The 20000-nt window shown below is 47.7% G+C and overlaps 1 protein-coding gene across 1 annotated transcript in view; it reads right to left on the bottom strand.

Moving 5' to 3' along the window:
- The window catches only part of LOC113812456 (uncharacterized), a 504081-nt gene that overhangs the window by 276589 nt on the left and 207492 nt on the right, over nucleotides 1-20000 (bottom strand). The window contains exons 4-6 of the mRNA XM_070139852.1: nucleotides 17582-18354; nucleotides 5847-6580; nucleotides 5339-5486 (exon numbers count right to left, since the gene is read on the bottom strand). Of these exons, the coding sequence (XP_069995953.1) occupies nucleotides 5339-5486; nucleotides 5847-6580; nucleotides 17582-18354 (1655 nt within the window). The remainder of the gene's footprint in view (nucleotides 1-5338; nucleotides 5487-5846; nucleotides 6581-17581; nucleotides 18355-20000) is intronic.

Here is a 20000-nt window from a genome sequence, read left to right on the forward strand (position 1 = left end):
TCGTCTTTCACTTCCATTTTCACAATTTCTAATGGTCTGCGTTCGAGTGAGTGCGCGCCCGTCACTCTCACTGCGGTCTTTCTGTTCTGCTTTAATTCCTCTACGATGTCGCTGTCGCCTCGAGAAGAAAATGCAGCCGCGTTCGGGAGAAGAATTACAACGTCTGCGTCACAGCATCCATTTGGTCTTCTATTTGCGGACTAATTCTGACCAAGGACAGCGTGAGCACAGGACAAACACGCACAGACTAATTCATGTATACGCAGCTGATCTCACACACACACACACACACACACACACACACACACACACACACACACACACACACACACACACACACACACACACACACACACACACACACACACACACACACATTCTAGGAAGCATCGCCGCACAGGCTTTACTCACGCCCGTTATGGAAGGCTGAACTACAGGCTTTCCCGGATACTGCAACTGACAGTCAGTTTGCCAGGTAAACGAGGATGTTTAATCACCATTTCGCAAGGCAACCACGCGACTGACCAATTTGCATTCATGTGAACACAAAGCCTCATCTGTTTATTTATATTTTTTTTCCTAAATGCACGCTAAGATGTGACCAATTTGCATTCAATTGCGAACACAAAGCCTCATCTGTTTATTTATATTTTTTTTTCCTAAATGCACGCTAAGATGTACTCGACAGGTTTCTAATCAAAATAATTTCGCAACATGCAAACTGGTAATGAGAATGATCTAAACTACAACTACACTCGGGTATATTGCATTGATCTAATCACCACGAATCTGACAAATGCATCTCATACATCAAAAAAGGAAAGGAAAATCTCTGTCAACCGTTTTTATGCAAACAATCCAATCTCCATTCATTATCATGCGTCTCGCGGGGTTGCAGAGTTAGACACGCGAACAGAACCTTTTCCCTTCTTTCTTTGTGTGGTAGCACATATCTTATGATAATCGTGGCAATTAAATAAATATCGAAGACAATGGATCAATTTATTTATTCATTTCATTCACATCTCGTCTGGACTAATGCCTCCTCCCTAGTGTCACATCCCGTTCTTTCTTTCCTTGTCGTCTCTTCGCTTTATTTCTTGCATCTAAACCATCTATCTAAAGCACCAACAAAATACGTCATGCCACATACAATGGCATACAGCATACCTCGCCGTACAACATACCAATCCATCGATAACAATCCTCGGCCCAATAATCATACGAGCAGTTCATTCTCCCAACCAATTACATCCACCTTCCCTTCTTCCGTCTTTATCAACCATTACGCCTCTACCCTCATATTCTTTTCTCCATCCTCTCCCCTCCCACCCCTCCGTTACCCCCTGTTGCGTCCTGCGGCAGGTGGACGGTGGCTGGAGAGGCGGGGGAGGGGGGGGGGTTGAGCGGACTGTTGGGGGAAGGGGCAGGAGTGGGGAGGAATTCGTCATATTCCCCTCCCTCCTCTATGGGTGGGAGAAGGGGGAAGGAGGAGAAGGGGAGCGAGGCTGAATGGGAGGTTGATGGGAAAAGGGAGAGGGGGACAGAGAAAAGGATGCAGGGAAGGGAAATGGGAGGTGACAGGGGGGAGGGGGGAAGGGGGAAGGGGGAGGGAGCCGAGGAGTTGTGGAGGGACGGTTAATGAGAGATCCAGGGAGAGGGGAGAAGGGAGAAGAGAGGAGAGAAGAGAAAATGAGAAGGAAAAAAGACGACGTGAGAAGGGAGAAATCAAAGGTATGAAAGGTAAGAAAGGAGAAGGGAAAAATAAAAAGTAAGAACGGAGAAGACGAAGGGGGAAGGTGCTACCGGTAGTGGGAAGGGGGAGGGAAGGGGGAGGGGCGGAGGAGGGGAAGGGCGGCGCTGCAGTGAGACAGCTCGCCGCCGCCGCCGCATCCGACTGCGCCTGCGGTCACGCCATCTCACGAACACCGACAGCCTAAAAAAAAAAGGCCTAAAGTTTTCTTCCAAGCTTCTATTCCTTACATCAAAATTGGGATTTATGCGTCACGTAACGTCCGACTGAGATGAATATTACTTCTTAGCAGGGAATTCGCCGGAATTATTCTCGTTTTTCCTTTCTTTCTTTTCATTCAAACTGCTTTTCGCCATTAAGCCTTTTTTATTCTCGTTTCCTATGATCCTGCAAAGTCAAGGTCACGACAAAGAGCAGGCACCACTGGACAAAATATAAAACGAAAAAACAACTTTAATCTCAGACTCTGACCTTGACTTTTTCCCTTCCTTTTATGTGCCTTATGTTACTCGCTCCCCTCGCCATCACACACACACACACACACACACACACACACACACACACACACACACACACACACACACACACACACACACACACACACACTCTCTCTCTCTCTCTCTCTCTCTCTCTCTCTCTCTCTCTCTCTCTCTCTCTCTCTCTCTCTCTCTCTCTCTCTCTCTCTCTCTCTCTCTCTCTCTCTCTCTCCCCATCCTCACACAACGCTCACAAACACAAAATGATTAAACAAACAGCATGGAAGAACGAGAAAAAAACGGCATTCGAAAATCAGACTCGAGCCCAAACCGAAGAGGATTCCCAAAGCTTTAAAGTTCCCTCGACCGCAACTTGCGCGAGCACTTCCTTTCATCAGAGAAGCCGCTGCTCCCGCCACCGGCACCGTAATCACTGACAGGGCGATTAGCGGTCACAATGCAATATTACAGCCATTGCAACTCTCGACTTTGTTATTATAATCGGCCTGACCATGAAAAAAAACATAAAAAAAAGATTATCACTCCATCCCTATATACTTATTAAAAAAAAAATTATCACTCCATCCCTATATGCTCATTGTCTATCACCATCGTTAACATCATCACTATTCGTCACTATTGCCAATGCCGCCGTCACTATCAACCTCGCCCTCCTCACCATCACCCCACCATCCGCCCCTTCCCAGCCGAGGCGCAATCAAGGCAACATGACGCAGGGAAACAAGAGCAAATCTCCCACAAGGTCTGGCAACACTTTCACGGCGACGCTCATATCGGTGGTGGAAGAGAGGGAGAGGGAGAGGGAGAGGGAGAGGGAGAAAGAAAAGGAGAGAGAGAGAAAGGGAAAGGGGGATGGAGAGAGAGGAAAGAGAGGGAGAAGGAGGGATGACGAAGACGGAAAAGAAAAGGAGCAGAAGAGATGACGAATAAAAATTGAGTGAAGGGGAAAGGGAAGGAGGAAAAGAAGAAGAAGAAAGAGGAGGAAGAGCAGGAGGAAAAAGAAGAAAAAACGAGGAATAGGAAAAAAATAAGGAAAATAAAATTAAAAGAAAGAGATGAAAATTGAGGAGGACGAGGAGGACGAGGAGAAGAAGTGGAAGAAAAAAGAAGGAGAAGAAAAAAAAAGAAAAAGAAAAAGAAGAAAAGAGAAGCGAAGAATAAATCACCACCATCGCCACACCCGTCGACAGCACGTAGGGGAGGGATTGCAGCAGGACTGATTCATCGTCGACAACCTCCTCTTCCTCCTATTCCAGTGCAAGGGAGGAGAGGAAGGAGGAGGTGGGGGCGGAGTAAGAATAAGAGAGGAATAGGAATAGGAATAGGAATAGGAGGTGGAGGAAGAGGAGGAAGAGAAAGGAGGAGGTGGGGGCGGAGTAAGAATAAGAGAGGAATAGTAGGTGGAGAAGGAGGAGGTGGAGGAGAAAGAGGAAGAAGGAGACGAAGGAGGAGGTGGAGGCGGAGTAAGAATAAGAGAGGGATAAGAGAGGGATAGGAGGTGGAGGTGGAGGAGGAGGAAGAGGAGAAAGAGGAAAAGGAAGAGGAGGAGGAAGAGGAGGAAGAGGAGAAAGAGGAAAAGGAAGAGGAGGAGGAAGAAGATATAAAGGAAGATGAAGAAGAGGATTGGACAGAGAAGGCAACGAAACAAACAAACAAACAAACCAGAGCGGGACCAAGACCATCCCCACAGCCCAACCCCCGACTCCGGCCGACAGCAACGGCGCACACAAGAATTCCTCCTGCGCCCCGCCCTCAGCCGACGTCCACGCAGCCAGTCTTGAAGGTGAGGGAGGCAACCTTGGGCGAGTAAAAGGTTCCCGGACGCGTGTCAACAAACTCTGTCCCTCGAATTCCGACGGGATAGCGAGTCCTACGAGCACCGGCGTTTCCGCGCTTGAGGACGGAGCGAGCTGCATCACGGAGAGGAACGGGAGATGGGAGGAGGAGGAGGAGAGAGGGGGAAGGAAGGGTGGAGGTACACGAGGAAAGGGTGGGGGGAGGAAGGGAGAGTTGATGAGGAAGGAAGGTGGCGGAAGGTAAAACTGGAAGAGGGAAAAATGTAAAGATGATGAGGATGGAAGGAAACAAGAGGAAATAAGAGAAGGGAAACAGAAGAGAACAGAGAGAGGGGTAAAAGGATGGCTAAAGCTTGTCAAGCCTTGAAAATAAAAGAGGCCCAGAAAATACATACTTCTTAAAATCGAATACACAAGAACGCGTAAATTGGCCTTCTGTTCCCGTGGTGGGCCCGGCGGTGTCCCGAGACACGAGAGCCCAGGTGAATCGGCTCCGCTCGCCGCAGGCCGTAACATCCGCGTCGCCGTTATGATAATGCCGAGTTACGGTCGCCCGGCATCGTCGCCGCTCGTGTCACCTCGGAGGCCCCCGCTGCCACCTTCTGCAGACACAACAAATCGACGGCGAAGGCGAAGCATTATGATCTTACGGTGGCACGTTCACATGTGCGGTAGGCCGGTCGTTAAACAGTTACGACATATGGCTTAAGATTCCCTTAATAAGCAAAGCCGCTTGCCCCATGTGGCTTGAGCAAGTCGCCGGGCGATATCAACCAAATGTTATGTGGATTTGCGGTGGCCATGGACACGCGATGGGACCCTCTGCGGCGCTGGCGAAGTCAAGGCGTCGATGAGGACATGGATATAAGGTGAGAACAAAACGCAAAACTGCCCCGACGCAAAGCAAGGATCGGGTGTTTGGTTAGCAATTTATAAGACTGCAGACGCTTAGCCTACTTCCGGACGAAACTTCATGATCAACGTTCAAAGAATCCTGTTCACTTGACTTAAAATCAGTGTTCCCACAGTCAGCTGATCAGCGCGGCCAGAACACTTAGCTTCTGCTTTCATAGAGCACGACCTTTCGAAGTTGCGTTATTCATAAGATTTCGCTTATATAGGCCTTCGTGATGATTCCAAACGCGAAACATGATACAGTGCTATCAAACACACGACCTACTGATCTACAACGAAATAAAACAACACGGCATCCTAAATAAATACAACGAGCGTCACCCCCTTCAAACACAACACCGAAACCAAAACAAGACACAAAGAAAGCGAACACTCACTTGGACCTGCGCCGGTTGAGAGAGTTGGTATGTAGTTCTGCGGGAGTCCTCGCGGGGCTGACGGACTCTAGCGCTGGGCTAGACGACCCCGAAAGCGAAGACAACGAGAAGCTAAGCGGAGCCAACGCTCCCATGCCGCTTGTCGCACCTGAGAAAGCAAAGAGGAATCAGTAATGGAAAACACGGATGCTGGAAAAGGAAGGAGAGGAAAGGAATGAAGGGGAGGAAGAACGAAGGCCTGCGAAAAGAAAAGGGAAGGAAGGGGAGGAAGGAAGAGAGCTGGGGCACTAGAAAGGAAGGGGAAGGGGAAGGGGAGGGAGGGGGAGAGAGGGAAGGGGAAGGGAAAAGGATAGGCGACACGGTATAAGAAATAATAGAAAATAAGAAAAGGGAAATGGATATCTGGGAAGGTGTGAAGGAGTGAAAAATGGCATAATTTTTTCATATGTTAGTTATGTGAATCAATGAACAAATAACTAAAGTATCCAAAACAGTCACATTCAAGTACCTTTATCATTCTCCATATTTGCGGTGTCTGGTTCGTCAACTTTAATTGTAATAACAGGTGCTGGCGAAGCGTTATATGACGGGTGCCATGACGCCGCTGGCTCAAGCCCGCGGCACAATTTGGCACCAACTTGGGGTTCGGAACACTGAGGTTCCAGGTTTGAAGATTGAAGAATTTTGGAACAAGAGAGTTCCGGTGCAGAGCTGATAACTTGACTTGTGCTCTTGAAAGAATGAGAAATCTGTTCAAGAGAAAGGTTAGATCCACGTAAAGACTTCACAGTTAATAATCTAGTCTCAGGTACTAGTTTAAGGAAGTCCTTTTTGGCACTTTGATTGGCTAGAAAATTTTGCTTCAGTCTGCCTTCAAATTTCTCTTCTCGATGGCAGTTTTCTTTGTCAGATGATGAGAGAAAACGATCGCTCTCTGTATCGCTCAAACGTAGAAAACGAGCATCACCGTTCTCGCTTGAGAGAAAACGGATATCCTCATCTTCTAGGGGATACTCCGGTGGAGGTGTTACCGATGACGACTCGAAGCGTAGCGTATTCCTAGATGCTGCTCTACTTTCCGTCTTAGAAGTCCTCGAACTCAAAGACTCTTCGTCCACGTGATCGAGATTTAGGACGAACTCGTGGTCGTGAATAAGCGACGGGAGTCCTAAGGATGCTTCTCCCGAATCACTGAAGTAGTCGCTCGTGACGCTATTGGCTCGGGCCTTCAGCAATGGAGACCTGCAATAGACGAAAGGCAATTAATGAACAGAACTCAAAGGGTTGAAATGCACAGGAAAGCAACGAGAAATAAGTTATATGTCCAGGCATGTATATGTAATGTATAAATAAAATAAAAATCGATAGCTAACATTTGCATATAAATGTATGCATACAAACATAGCAGACATAGAGATGTATATACATACATACATACACACTAATGTATACACAATGTATATCTAATGCATCATACATATATGTGTGTATATATATATATATATATATATATATATATATATATATATATACACATACATATATATATATATATATATATATATATATATATATATATATATATATATATATATATATCACACACACACACACACACACACCCACACACACACACACACACACACACACACACACACACACACACACACGCATATATATATATATATATATATATATATATATATATATATATATATATATATATATATATATATACACACACATATAGGTAGTAAATTTATTACTTCTCTATTTCCAAAACACAGTTGGCAATGAATAATACATCTGCATCTTCCCTTAAAAAGTCCGCCCATTTCCTAAACACAATATTATTCATCCACACCATCTCATCCATCCCAACCAATATACAAATAACGAAAGTCCTCTACGTTCTAAAAACTCGAATCGCCTCGAATCCCCAAAAAAGCGAAAGTGACGCCCCTCCCCCCCCCCCTCACAGCCCCCTTCACCCCCCCCCTCTCCTCCCTGACCGAAATGCTTTCAAGCTGAAAGTAAAATTCGCGCCCGGCATTGTGACCCTCTGACCCGTCTGTGTAGCGACCGGACCGACCCGCGACACTGGGAATAACAATAATAAAAATATAATAATAATAATAATAATAACAGTGGCAGAGCAAAAGGGGGTTCGGCATCCGGTATTTTGCCATCGCTATTGTGAGAGGCGCCAGCAAAGTCGGGCGTGGCGTACTGCTGTGGCCGCCCACGCAACGCTAGACCTACATAGCTCTGCGGCGGGAGAATTAGGAACAGCCGTTAATATATAATAATAGGTCGATCATTTCAACATATCTGCTGTACAGAGGCAGAGCTGTGCGGCATGAAATCTGGGGGAAACGGTCCTTCTGGTACGAAAGAGAAACTTGCAGAACAACAAGAAATGAGAAATCTGTGGGAATGTATAAAGAGACGACAATATGGCAGATTAATAAGTCATTAAAAGTTAAAAGAACAGCATCTAGTCTTTTAGCATTTCTTAGTGACGTTTATAATTCCGAAAGGTAAAATTAAATGTGAAAAAACAATGTCAATGAGTGGGTAACTTTTAAATGGTCTCTCCCTAATTAAAACGTAAATCTTCATAATATGAAATGAAATATCATTGCAGACAATAACGTCACTCTTCAGAACTAATGATAAAGCCTGGGAAAACACGATAATAAAAGGTCACTAAACATAACCCAAAACCACAATAGCAAAATACGCCTTAACATTCTTGATAAATACAACAGAAATCAACAGGTGTACTCTCCCGTTTTTCCACATCTTTACCCGACTCATTAAACCCCACCAATTAGCTTCCCTAATGATGATTCCTACCAATGCTGTCGCAATCACTATCATCACCGCCACGCGCGCATTATTCCAATTATCATAACCATCGCAATCACAATGCTTGGCCTTCAGAGACAGTCCCCGAGAACGGCACATTCTTTGGCCGTACAAAATTACGTTCCCTGGTTATCCACTGTGGGAAGGTACGGAGCTTTTGCACGCTTTTTAATCCACTACTGAAAGAAGTACAATGTCACACACTTCTTAAATTAACGAAATATAACCTTGACTCGTCCTAAAAATTACTATTCATTGCTATAGAGAAGGAAATACCATGTCCATTAAGCCTAACGCGAAACTACAATAAATATCGATGTCCGCCGTGGTCATCAAGGTTATAATCAATATGATTACCATTACCATTCCTTTTCCTCAGCGCCAAATTCTAAGACGCTCGAATTGAGCAAGCAAACAGCAAAACAAGCAACATTCACGCCAACACCAACGCCCTAGCATGCACGTGAGCTTCTGCAGGTGCACCCCCCCCCACGTCCCTTCCTTCCTCCCCTTCTCTCCCCTGTCCCCCGCCTCTTCCCTGTCCCCCGTCTCTTCCCTGTCCCCCTTCACTCCCCTGTCCCCCTTCTCTCCCAAGTCCCCCTTCCCTCCCCGTCTGTCCCGTCCCCCTCCCCCACCCCCCTACGAGCCTCCAAGGAACAAGTTTCACTCGTCCTTTATCGCTAAGTCTCATGCGAGAAGCCACACCTGGAAGCAGGAGGAGGGACTGTCTGGGCTTCCACGGATAATGCATACACATGTGGGTGTGTTTGTGCTGATGTTTGCTTGCTTGTGCTTGCCTGTGCGTGTGTGAGTCTGTGTATGCGTACATGTGGGAAGTGAGGTTACAAGCATGAACGTTTGTTTGGATTTGCACGTTTGACATACAAACAAAAATAAGAAGCACAACAACAAAACACCATTTGTTTCTAGCAGAGCATAATTAGCGTCTAAAGGGAAGATACTCGTGTTCTTCAAGTTTTTATCTTGTCTTACTGCGGTGTATTTATATCAAAGCATGCATTTACGTGTCACTGCGGAAAAAAAATTGGAAAACCAGTTCACTGTGCTTGGTTTTTCCAAAGAAACTTTATTCACGATAACTTCAACATGCACCAATGGCTAAGGGTGTGAAATTCAATACCTTCTAAAATTCCACATTTGCATGTCTATACATATTTACGACTCGGATCATTTACAACTTCCTGACAACACTTCTGTTTTTCTCCCATTCACTTTTTTTAAAACTCTGGAGACTTCCATCGGCAAACTACCCAATTTAAACCACCTGGTTAAGCCCAGCTGAATATTCATAGAAAGCTGATGGGTGCGTTGGCAAACACTCGCCCCCTCTCGTTACGAAGAGAAATGCCGAGACGGTGTAATTTACATAATAATCTTGGGTGTGATTCTTGGCTCCTAGGGACCCGGCACGCTCCCAGGTCGCGGGGGTCAACTTGCAATAACACTCCTGCCCCTGCAACTGCGCGTCTCCAAGCCAGGGAGGACGCGGGCGCTCTGTCGACACCGGCTTAATCCCCCCCTGCCATTTGCTCTCCTATCGACCCCCGGGAAGACTCGTTCTCTTGGCGTGAATCGGCCGAGGTCTCACGAATACCGCGCCATTTCAAGAAGACAAAACAGCATCACGTGCCTTTCATTACTTAAACCGTGACGGGAGTAAAGTCATCTCACCCTCCGCCAGAAGCCGACGGCCCTCTCCGCCTTGTTACATCGCCTCGCGCTCACGGCAGGGAATGAGGGCGGCTGGCGGAGCCTCGGAAATGCGAGTGTCTTGACGGCGCCCAAGGACCTCCTCGAGCCAAGGAAGGATAAGGATAAAAAAGGTTGGGAGTGGAATAGTGTTGGAATAGTTGAGAGAGAGAGAGAGAGAGAGAGAGAGAGAGAGAGAGAGAGAGAGAGAGAGAGAGAGAGAGAGAGAGAGAGAGAGAGAGAGAGAGAGAGAGAGTGAGAGAGAGAGTGAGAGAGAGTGAGAGAGAGAGAGAGAGAGAGAGAGAGAGAGAGAGAGAGAGAGAGAGAGAGAGAGAGAGAGAGAGAGAGAGAGAGAGAGAGAGAGAGAGAGAGAGAGAGAGAGAGAGAGAGGAAAGAGAAAGAGAGGAAAGAGAAAGAGAGTAAAGAGACGAAAGAGAGGAAAGAGAGAGAGAAAGAAGAAAGAGAGAGAGGCGGGGTAAAAACAGCAAGATAAAGAAAACGTTAAGAGAATCGCAAGCACAAACATCCGCCCATTTCCCCGACGACAGCAGTGGGCGGCGCGCGTGGGTCAAGGGCACAAAGACAACGTGACTCTCCCACTTTTAAAACGCCTTAATCGCCTATAACATCACCACCAGGCGACTCTCCACTGGATCCGAGTCGCCAAGAATTGAAATGGCGTTAAATAAAAATATGGCAGTTCTGGAATGGAACTCATTCTTTCCAAACCGTTAATGACAATCATTTCCTTTATTAAAAAAATGTATATATAATAATAATAACAATAACAATAATAATAATAATAATAATAATAATAATAATAATAATAATAATAATAATAACAATAACAATAATAATAATAATAATAATAATAATAATAATAATAATATACAAATAAATGAAAAAATCAACAAAAAAGGGAGAGAAAAATAAATGGTCAGTTAAGCTCCTCGCAATCACCATAAAACGGGTTCAAAGGGAATCATGGTATCTAAAAGAGCCATTTGCACGGCCATTTAAGGGACAGCGTTAATGATAAAGCGGTTCTGGACATTTACACAAAAAATGGCTTCCTCGTCCGCCTTACACACGAACACACACTAACATAGACACACACAAACACACACACAAACACACACATACGCACACGAACACAGATACACACACGCACGCACGCACGCACACACATACACACGCACGCACACACATACACACACACACACACACACACACACACACACACACACACACACACACACACACACGTACACACTCACGCACCCACACACACAACGAGACTCCCAGTGAATCCACTCTTCTCTTGACGTTCTGGTATATTCTATCTTTTCGAAGAGTTCCCGAGATTTTGTTTTGGTCCACTGTCCGATTCTCTTCCCCTGGCTTGGTTTTCGTTATCTCGTCCACCGCGAATAACTTTGAGCGGATTGAGACGGCTGAGGCTGGCATAATCTCTCCTCATCTTTTCTTTTTAATTTTCTTCTTTTTTTTTCTGTTTCTTGCTCTCAACTTCATTTCCTAGATTTTTTATATAGTTTTTTCTTTCTTCCTATCTCCTCAGCCATTATCTTTCTCTTATTTTTCCTTCATAACTCTCTTTTTCCTTTGCTCTATCTCTCTATTTGTCTATCTGTCAGCTTCTATGCATGCATGTCTGCCTGCTTGTTTGTCTATCTGCCTCTATGCCTGCTTGCACAACTGCCTGCCTGTCTCTTTTCCTTCCCTTATTCCCCTCTCCCCCATTCCCCTCTCCCCACTCCCTCTTTCCCCTCTCCCCTCCCCTCTCCCCCTCCCCCTCCGTCGCTGCAGGATCTCGAGCCAGCGGCGCCGAACGACCGGCTTCGCGGCTCCTGCTCCCGCCGCCCATCCATCAGCCGCCCGCGCTCCTCCGCCATCAATTAGCCACTATCATCTGTCAATTAGCCAGCGCCATCTCGCATCATCCTTGGCAGGTGATCATCAGCCGCGAGACCCTTCGCTGTTCGTGCGTTCCGCGTAAGCGTTCGCTAATTAGGTCTGTCTCTACCTCTGTCTATCTCTTCTCTTCTCTCTCTTTTTTCTATCTGTCTGTCTCTCTCTGTCTCTCTCATTTTTTCTGTCTCTCTTTGTCTCTATCTCTCTGCCTCTCTATCTTTCTTTCTTTCTATCTTTCTTTCTCTGTATCTCTCTATCTTCCTTTCACTCTATCTTTCTTTCTCTCTATCTCTCTCCCTCTCTCTAACCTTGCTAACCCAGAAGAAAAGAAATCAAAACAACACCCCACCCCATCCCCCCAAAAATTACGCACATCCTCCCTAAAAAAAAGGAAAAAAAGAAAAAAAGAAAGAAAGAAAAAAGAGAGAGAAAGAAAGAAAGAGAGAGAGAGAGAGAGAGAGAGAGAGAGAGAGAGAGAGAGAGAGAGAGAGAGAGAGAGAGAGAGAGAGAGAGAGAGAGAGAGAGAGAGAGAGAGAGAGAGAGAGAGAGAAAGCAGCAGACAGACAAACAAACCGATCCCTCGCGAAACCCAACCCCCTGCCCATACCAACCTCGACTCCGCGAAACGCAAAAATTCCCTGACCAGTTCCCTTCGCACGTGCGGCCTGGGGCTCGGCAGAACCGGCTCGGGGGCGTCCGCGCGAGGTACTGGCAGCCGGGCGGTGCACGCTGTATGTACGTTCTTTTAGAGGCCAATGCTGTCATTCTCTCTCTCTCTCTTTCTCTCTATCCCTATCTCTATCTCTTTCTCTCTCTGTCTGTCTGTCTGTCTCTCTGTCTCTCTGTCTCTCTCTCTCTCTCTCTCTCTCTCTCTCTCTCTCTCTCTCTCTCTCTCTCTAAATATATTCGTCCCTTTATCCAAATTAATCATCTGCATCATAAAACAAACAATCATGATAAACGAACAAGTTCCCGTGACTCCTCTGCGTTCAATAATCCTTTCCTAATAACAATCCATCACCACTCATTCACTAAGTACAGAGACAAATTCAATTCCTTCCCTTCCTCTCCTGCCTAACTCCCATGAATTACCATAATACCCAACATCAGAGAATGAATACTAAGTCAACTCCCCCCCCACCTCACCCCACCCTCCACCCCATCCATTTCCCAAATTCTCAAACCAAAAAAAAAAAAGTTATTACAGGTCCCAGCATCTTCCTCCTCATCTCCCTCGCAGCCAATCTCAACCCTTAATCAACAAACACCTGCAATAGAATAACGCCATAAAATCCACCTTTCCCCCCCCCCTTCTTCCTGCACGCCCGCGCCCCCTCTCGCCACACACGCCGTAAATGACAGCCCCGAAATAATCCCCCGAACGTCCGAGATTACACTTAATTCGTCCCGAGGAGCGGAGACGCGAGTACTTTCCCTGAGGAACCGGAGAAAAACTCTCGGCGGAGAAGGAAAGGGACGGGGAGGGGCGGCAACGAGCATGAATTATGGCATCCCTTCATCCCGGGAGGAAGGGGGTCCTGTCGCTTCGCTTTGGCTCCTTTGCTTCATTTTCTCTTTCTCTGATGATGTCCCTTTCTCTCTTTCTAGGTGTGTTTGTGTGTGAGTGTGAGTGTGAGTGTGTGTGTGTGTGTGTGTGTGTGTGTGTGTGTGTGTGTGTGTGTGTGTGTGTGTGTGTGTGTGTGTGTGTGTGTGTGTGTGTGTGTGTGTGTGTGTGTGTGTGCGTGTGTGCGTGTGTGTGCGCGCGCGTACATGCATGTATATATGCATGTATGTATGTACGAGTATGTGTTTGTCTGTCTGTCTGTATGTCCATAAGTCCATACGTATGCATCCTGTACGTCTCTCTCGTACATTCGATACATTCGCATGCTTCTATCACCCCTCCCACGCCCTATCTAGCTCTTCTATTACGACACGAGAACATAAATAACTCCGCCTGACTAACCCCGCCTCTAAGCCACAGGAAAGGGCCACAAAACAGACCGGAAAGGCAAACACAAGCCGAGGAACACGAAGAGAGGCGTTGCCCGACTCCAGAGTACCTGAAAGGGGGAGGGACGGCGGTGGGAGGAGGGGGTGGTATGGAAGGAGAGGGGGAGGGGGTGGTACGGAAGGAAAGGGGGAAGGGGTGGTATGGAAGGAAAGGGGGGAGGGGGTGGTATGGAAGGAAAGGGGGATGGGTGGTATGGAAGGAAAGGGGGATAAAATGGGTGAGGTGCAGGCGGCCCCCTGGAGGGAATCACTTGAACTAATCTTCGCTTGGGATGGGGAGGGCGTCTGTCTTGATGAATGGGCTGAGTGGGCTCGATTGAAGGCGGATGGGATTGTATATAGCGAAAGCCTCTTCTTGTTATTCCAACCTAGACATAACTTTTCCTTGACCTTTGGAGCGATGCCATAAAGGGGCTGGCAACGGCATTCGACACCATGCGATAAAAATCTCACCTATGTATGTGAGTATGCATATACACGTATAAATACGTAAGCACAAACACACACAAACTTACACACACACACACACACACGCACACCAACACCCCCCATATACAACCCCCCCACACAAACACTCCCTCATACACACAAACACCCCCCCACACACACACCCAACACCCCCCCCCCCCACACACACACACAAACACCCCCCCACACACACACAATCCCCACCCACCTTCCCCCCCACACCCCACACACACACACAAACACACCCCCACCCCACCTCACACACACAAAAATCACCAGCACACACCGAGGAAAAAAAACTCGCATTCCTAATCTGCGTTCAACAAGCGCTTTAGAGAGAGCTTAGAGGCTCAGGAGTGCATGGGTCAGCAGAGGTGTCGGGGCCAAACGGCGAGCCAGACGGACGCCGCGACGAGCTACGAGGGTCTTCACCGCCCAGACGAGGGGGGCGGGGGGGGGAAAGGGACAAGAGGGGACACGGAGGGAGGGGGGGGGGCGAAAGGAGGGACTAAGAGGAGGCGAGGACGGAGGGATGGAGGGGGAGGGGAAAGGCGGGGAAAGGGGAGGGCGAGAAGGAGAGTTGGATGAAGGGGGGATGAGGGGGAGGAAGGGGGGAGGCAGAGATGGAGGAAGGGGTGAAAGAAGGACGACCATGAGAAACGGGGAGGAAGGGGAAGGAAGATTGGAAGGAGGGAAATAAGCAAGGGTTGCGGAGGAGGATGGAGGAGTGGAGAAGGAAGGGAGGGGGAGAGAGAGAGAGAGAGAGAGAGAGAGAGAGAGAGAGAGAGAGAGAGAGAGAGAGAGAGAGAGAGAGAGAGAGAGAGAGAGAGCGAGAGAGAGAGAGAGAGAGAGAGAGAGAGAGAGAGAGAGAGAGAGAGAGAGAGAGAGAGAGAGAAAGAGAGAAAACGAGAGAGAGAGAGAGAGAGAGAGAGAGAGAGAGAGAGAAAACGAGAAAGAGAGAAAACGAGAAAGAGAGAAAACGAGAAAGAGAGAAAACGAGAAAGAGAGAAAGAGAGAAACAGAGAAATAGAGAGAGCGCCGGAGGGAGGGAGCAAGGGCGAGGAGGGGAGTCAGGTGCCAACGCGGGCTCTGTCAACCTTGCACTTTTCATGCTTTCTTCACGCACTCGCAGTCGCTTTTTTATCCTCCTTCCTGCTCCCACCTGCCACCCGCCCGAGCGCTTTAATGGTCATTCTGCAGACCGGGGTTTTTGCCGTGTGGAAAGACGCGGAGCCGTGGCAAATCCCCCGTCCATGCGAGATGAAATGATATGTCTGGATGGGGAAAATTGCCTCCCATCATCCGAGTGATTACCTCCTTCCCCCATTGCAGCAAAACACACACGCACACACACACACGCGCACACATGCACACGCACACACACAAAAAAAGGAAAAAAAGAGAAACAAAACCTAGACGAATACTGACAAATTAAAATACAACTATTAAAATCTGAACGTACATCCCAAACCCTTCTTAAAGCCGCAATAAAAATAATATATATCCCTAAAAAAACGACATCAGATAAAGACCCAATCTCTAACTTAAATCTTTCCCTGACGATACTGCCACTATGCTCAATGACCAACGATAGCATTCCAGGCCGACCACGAGCAGGTCCCGGGGGTTGCCATTCAAGTTTTACGACATAACTTGCCGCAAAACCTCTCTGATTTGACAACAATGTTCATTTATTCAAGAATATGGAATTGGAATGGTATTCGCCTTGACAATCGGAAATTATAAATGCAGAAGTACACTTTCATATAAATAGAAGTGAAAGCAAATTAATGCATTCAAACACTACACACACACACACACACACACACACACACACACACACACACACACACACACACACACACACACACACACACACACACGCGCGCGCGCGCGCGCGCGCGGAGTAAAAGTGTAAATAAACCTATTAGCGTCCACAGGCTAAGACTCTGAACGAAAAAAAAAATGTGGAAGAGTCGAACAGAGGAAAAAAACTGCAGTGAGAGAGTAATAGGAGAAGGACGTGGGCGGTGATGATGATGATGATGAGAAGAAGAAGAAGAAGGAGAGGGAGGAGGAGAGTAAAGAAAGCCGAGAACTTGAACGATGAGGAGAAGCAAGAAGGTGAAGAAAAATAAAAATATGAATAATACGTCGGAAAAGGAGAAAAGACAAAAAACGAAAATGGAGGCGGAGGAGGTGAAGGGACGGAAAAGTGTCTTATTACAGAGCGAGATCGACGAAAGGTTTTAAAAGTCTGGCAAGGAGGCAGAGAATGGAAAAGAAGAAATGAACAGAAGCGAAGATGAAGTAAAAGACACAGAAAGGATGAAGAAAAGAACAGAAGCGAATTGAGAAAGCGAAGGGGAAGTAAAAGACAGAGTGAATTAAAAAAAAAGAAACAAAAGAAGGACAGTGAGATGATGGTGAGAGAAAACGAGACGTAGAAGAAACAATAAGGACAACCTTGGACAAGAAAAAAGATGAAGAAAAAAGGATAAAGCGGATAAAACAGAGCAAGGGGAGAAGACGAAGAGGGAGAAGGAAGGGGCGACGTAAGAGAGGGGGAGGGACGCAAGCACCATGTAAGGAGAGTCGCAGGGATGAGCACTGATTCACGTCTCCGTACTCCGGAACCGCCGCCGCCGCTGGAAAAGCCTCGTCCTCGTCAGCCACGGGAAGCCAGGTCAATGCGGGGACACTTTTGTCACCTCTAATACGCTTTACTCATGACCATGTGACCTCCTGTGGCAATGTTTATCTTGGCTCGGCGCGACGGGGCGCTGGTTCCGCAGTGGAGGCCGGTGAGTCACTCCCGAGGTGGACGCGCCGGCCCTCTCCAGGCGGGGCGGGCGGGCTTCGTTTTCTTTGCAGCCAGAAGCCGTGCACTTTGCGTAAACAGTGCAGTTGCATGACTCGGACGGCAACATTTTCTCCACGTAACATTTGCGGAAACACAGAGGCGTTCCTCGCTGTACCGGTCATCCCCGAGAAGTATATCAGAAGGAGATTCCCGTTTCACCTCAATGATGCGCGGACGGCCTGTTGCCCTGCTCGATTTTTCATGTTTGTGTTCATATCGTTTCATTCTCTTTCTCCTATCAACATGTCTATGCAATCATCGATGCCATTTTATTACAGTCTATTACAGTAAATTCTATGGCAATCCCTCAGAATATTAGTCTGCATCGCCTCACACATTCACTCATCCATTCATCTCGCTACTTATCCTTTCATCCGCATGCTTACCCTTGGGAGCGTCCTTGGCCAGGCCGGTCTTCTGTCGGCGGGTCTGGCGTGGGCGCAGCGTCCTCTCTGATCCTCGCGTCCTTCGTTCTCTCGAAGGATCCTATCTCGGCCTCTGAGGAAGTCCTGGTTATCGTGGATTCCTCAGAAGCTTCCCTTCCTTCTTCGTCTTCGATCCTCCTCCCTTCTTTCTCTCCGTTCTCCTCACCTTCGTGAGCGCTGAGCGGTGCCACCTGACGGAGGCGTTGCAGGGACTCCTGTAGGTGCTGGCGAAGACCTCGTGGGAGTCTCCGCGTGTTCTCGCTCAGGCTGGGCAGCTGAGGGACTTTGATCGTGGGCGCGGGGGGCTTGCGACGCCACGCGCGGGGGGGTCCGAGGAGGCGGCGTGCGGGGGGGCGAAATGGCGGGGGGGCCAAATACTGCGGGGACGACGAGGTACTAACTGGGGGAGAGGTGTTTACACAACAGGTGGGAGGGCGTTCAGACGGCTGGGGGGCCCTGGGTGGGGGGGTCAACGTGCACTGGGGGGCTGGGGGGTAATTGCGGCTATAGTAGTGGGGAGGTGAAGGTCTCACAGATGGTGGTGGAGGCCCATAGCGGTGGCGATGGGGGAGGAGGCTGGCTCTCCCGCGGTGCTGGGGGAACCAGACACTCCCTGGGGTACTGTCCGGGGGAGGGGCTTTGGTGGTGGTGGGGGAGGCGGCGGCGGAGGTGACGGGGCGCCGGTCACTGGTGGAGGTCCTCGCCCCTCCTTCTACTCCGACATCTTCACCTCGCTGGAATGAGAGAACAGGGACGTTAGGATAATGTTTTCCATTCATTTTACATTCCATTAATAAAATACAGGGTAAATAAAATAATCAGAATAAGAAATACATTTCAAAATCCTATCTCGACTTTTCTATTGGTATTCAAAGACACACAAAATTACATTCTCACCACACAAACGTCTAAACATATCCCGGCATCATCACAACTGGTAAACTCACACGATTCGCAATCAAGACAAATGGACAACCAGAAAGACACCGGGGGAAAGAAACACCAAAACATCCCTCCTTCTCGCCCCCATTAGCGCGGTCACCCAAATGGGCAAACTTGGGACACCCTGTGGACACCCGCTGGACACCCACCGGCCACCGCAGGCTACAAGCTTATTTACAAACAACAAGCCCAGCCTCCCGCCCGCTACCAGCCACCTCCCTTGGGGACGCGAGGCTCTGCCGGGCGGAAGGAGCGGCCCGATGGTAGTTCTGATAGTTCGGAACGTTCTCTCATGGGAAACGTAGCCCGCAAATAGTTCTGATAGTTCTGCACAATGACAAAACACAATGACAAGGGCACAAGAAATGAGAGAAAGAAACAAGATGATTCAGACAAGCAAACCCATGTAGCCTACGCGAAATACAAGAGGAAAGCCGGAGAGAGAAACCCGAACGACAAAAGAAGTAGTCAGCCTCGCCTCGCTACAAACACGTAGCTTTTCCACTGCACTTTGTAACGCTGTTAATGATACGCACCTAACAAAGCAGCGACACGGATGACGCGACCTGGCAAACTGAATCATTTACACCCTACTTATGACGAAGAGACGAACACCTGTCTTGCAACTACACCTGCGAAACTGGTCATGCGTGTGGCGGTAATTTCACGGCATCTTACAAGCTCTTTGGCGGTGTTATGCACGTCATCCTTGTATCATGCAGCTCCTGACCTATGACCTCTTGATTTCCTGCATGACACTACCACCGCCCGGCCAAATAGAGCCCCGCCAGGCACTGTGCCATGCTGAGAACCGTAAGTCAATCATGGAACAAATCGCTTCAAATTGTCGACATCATTCTGGAATTTTAACACGTCGCAGGGTCAATCTCCATTAACGGTTCATCGTGTATCGAAACATTTATCTCACAACATTCCAAAACGTTAACTGAACTAGAGATATGAAAGGGTATTATAAACAATAACTGGAAGACATAAAACAAGAGCAGCAGTAAATCAAAGTGGCCCAAACCAGGTAAATGTATAAAAAGTCGTTCAATAGTACAAGCAGAAGATTAAGCATTCTTTAAAACAAAACTCAATCCCTCCCTTCCTCGTTGGACAACTGTTTTGCCTTAAAACAAATAAATAAACAAACAAGCAAATTAAAAACTAAACAGATGGACAAATACTTGAACAAGCACGAGTACGAGCAGGAGAAAGGGTCGTGGCGGCGACGACCTCTACGACCACACTCCGCCAGAGGAACAAGATCACCCATTCGCATCAACAAATTACATCTGATCCAGACATGAACATAACTTTTCTCGGAGATCCAATTTCGTCTTCATCTTTTTTTCTCCCTCCTCCTCCTCCTCCTCCCCCCCTCTCTTTATCTCGGCGGATTTAGCGTTCCAAAGTGAAATAGTTTTCTCGCTCC

This window comes from Penaeus vannamei, chromosome 26 (genome assembly GCF_042767895.1).
Source record: "Penaeus vannamei isolate JL-2024 chromosome 26, ASM4276789v1, whole genome shotgun sequence".
NCBI classification, from domain to species: Eukaryota; Metazoa; Arthropoda; class Malacostraca; order Decapoda; family Penaeidae; genus Penaeus; species Penaeus vannamei.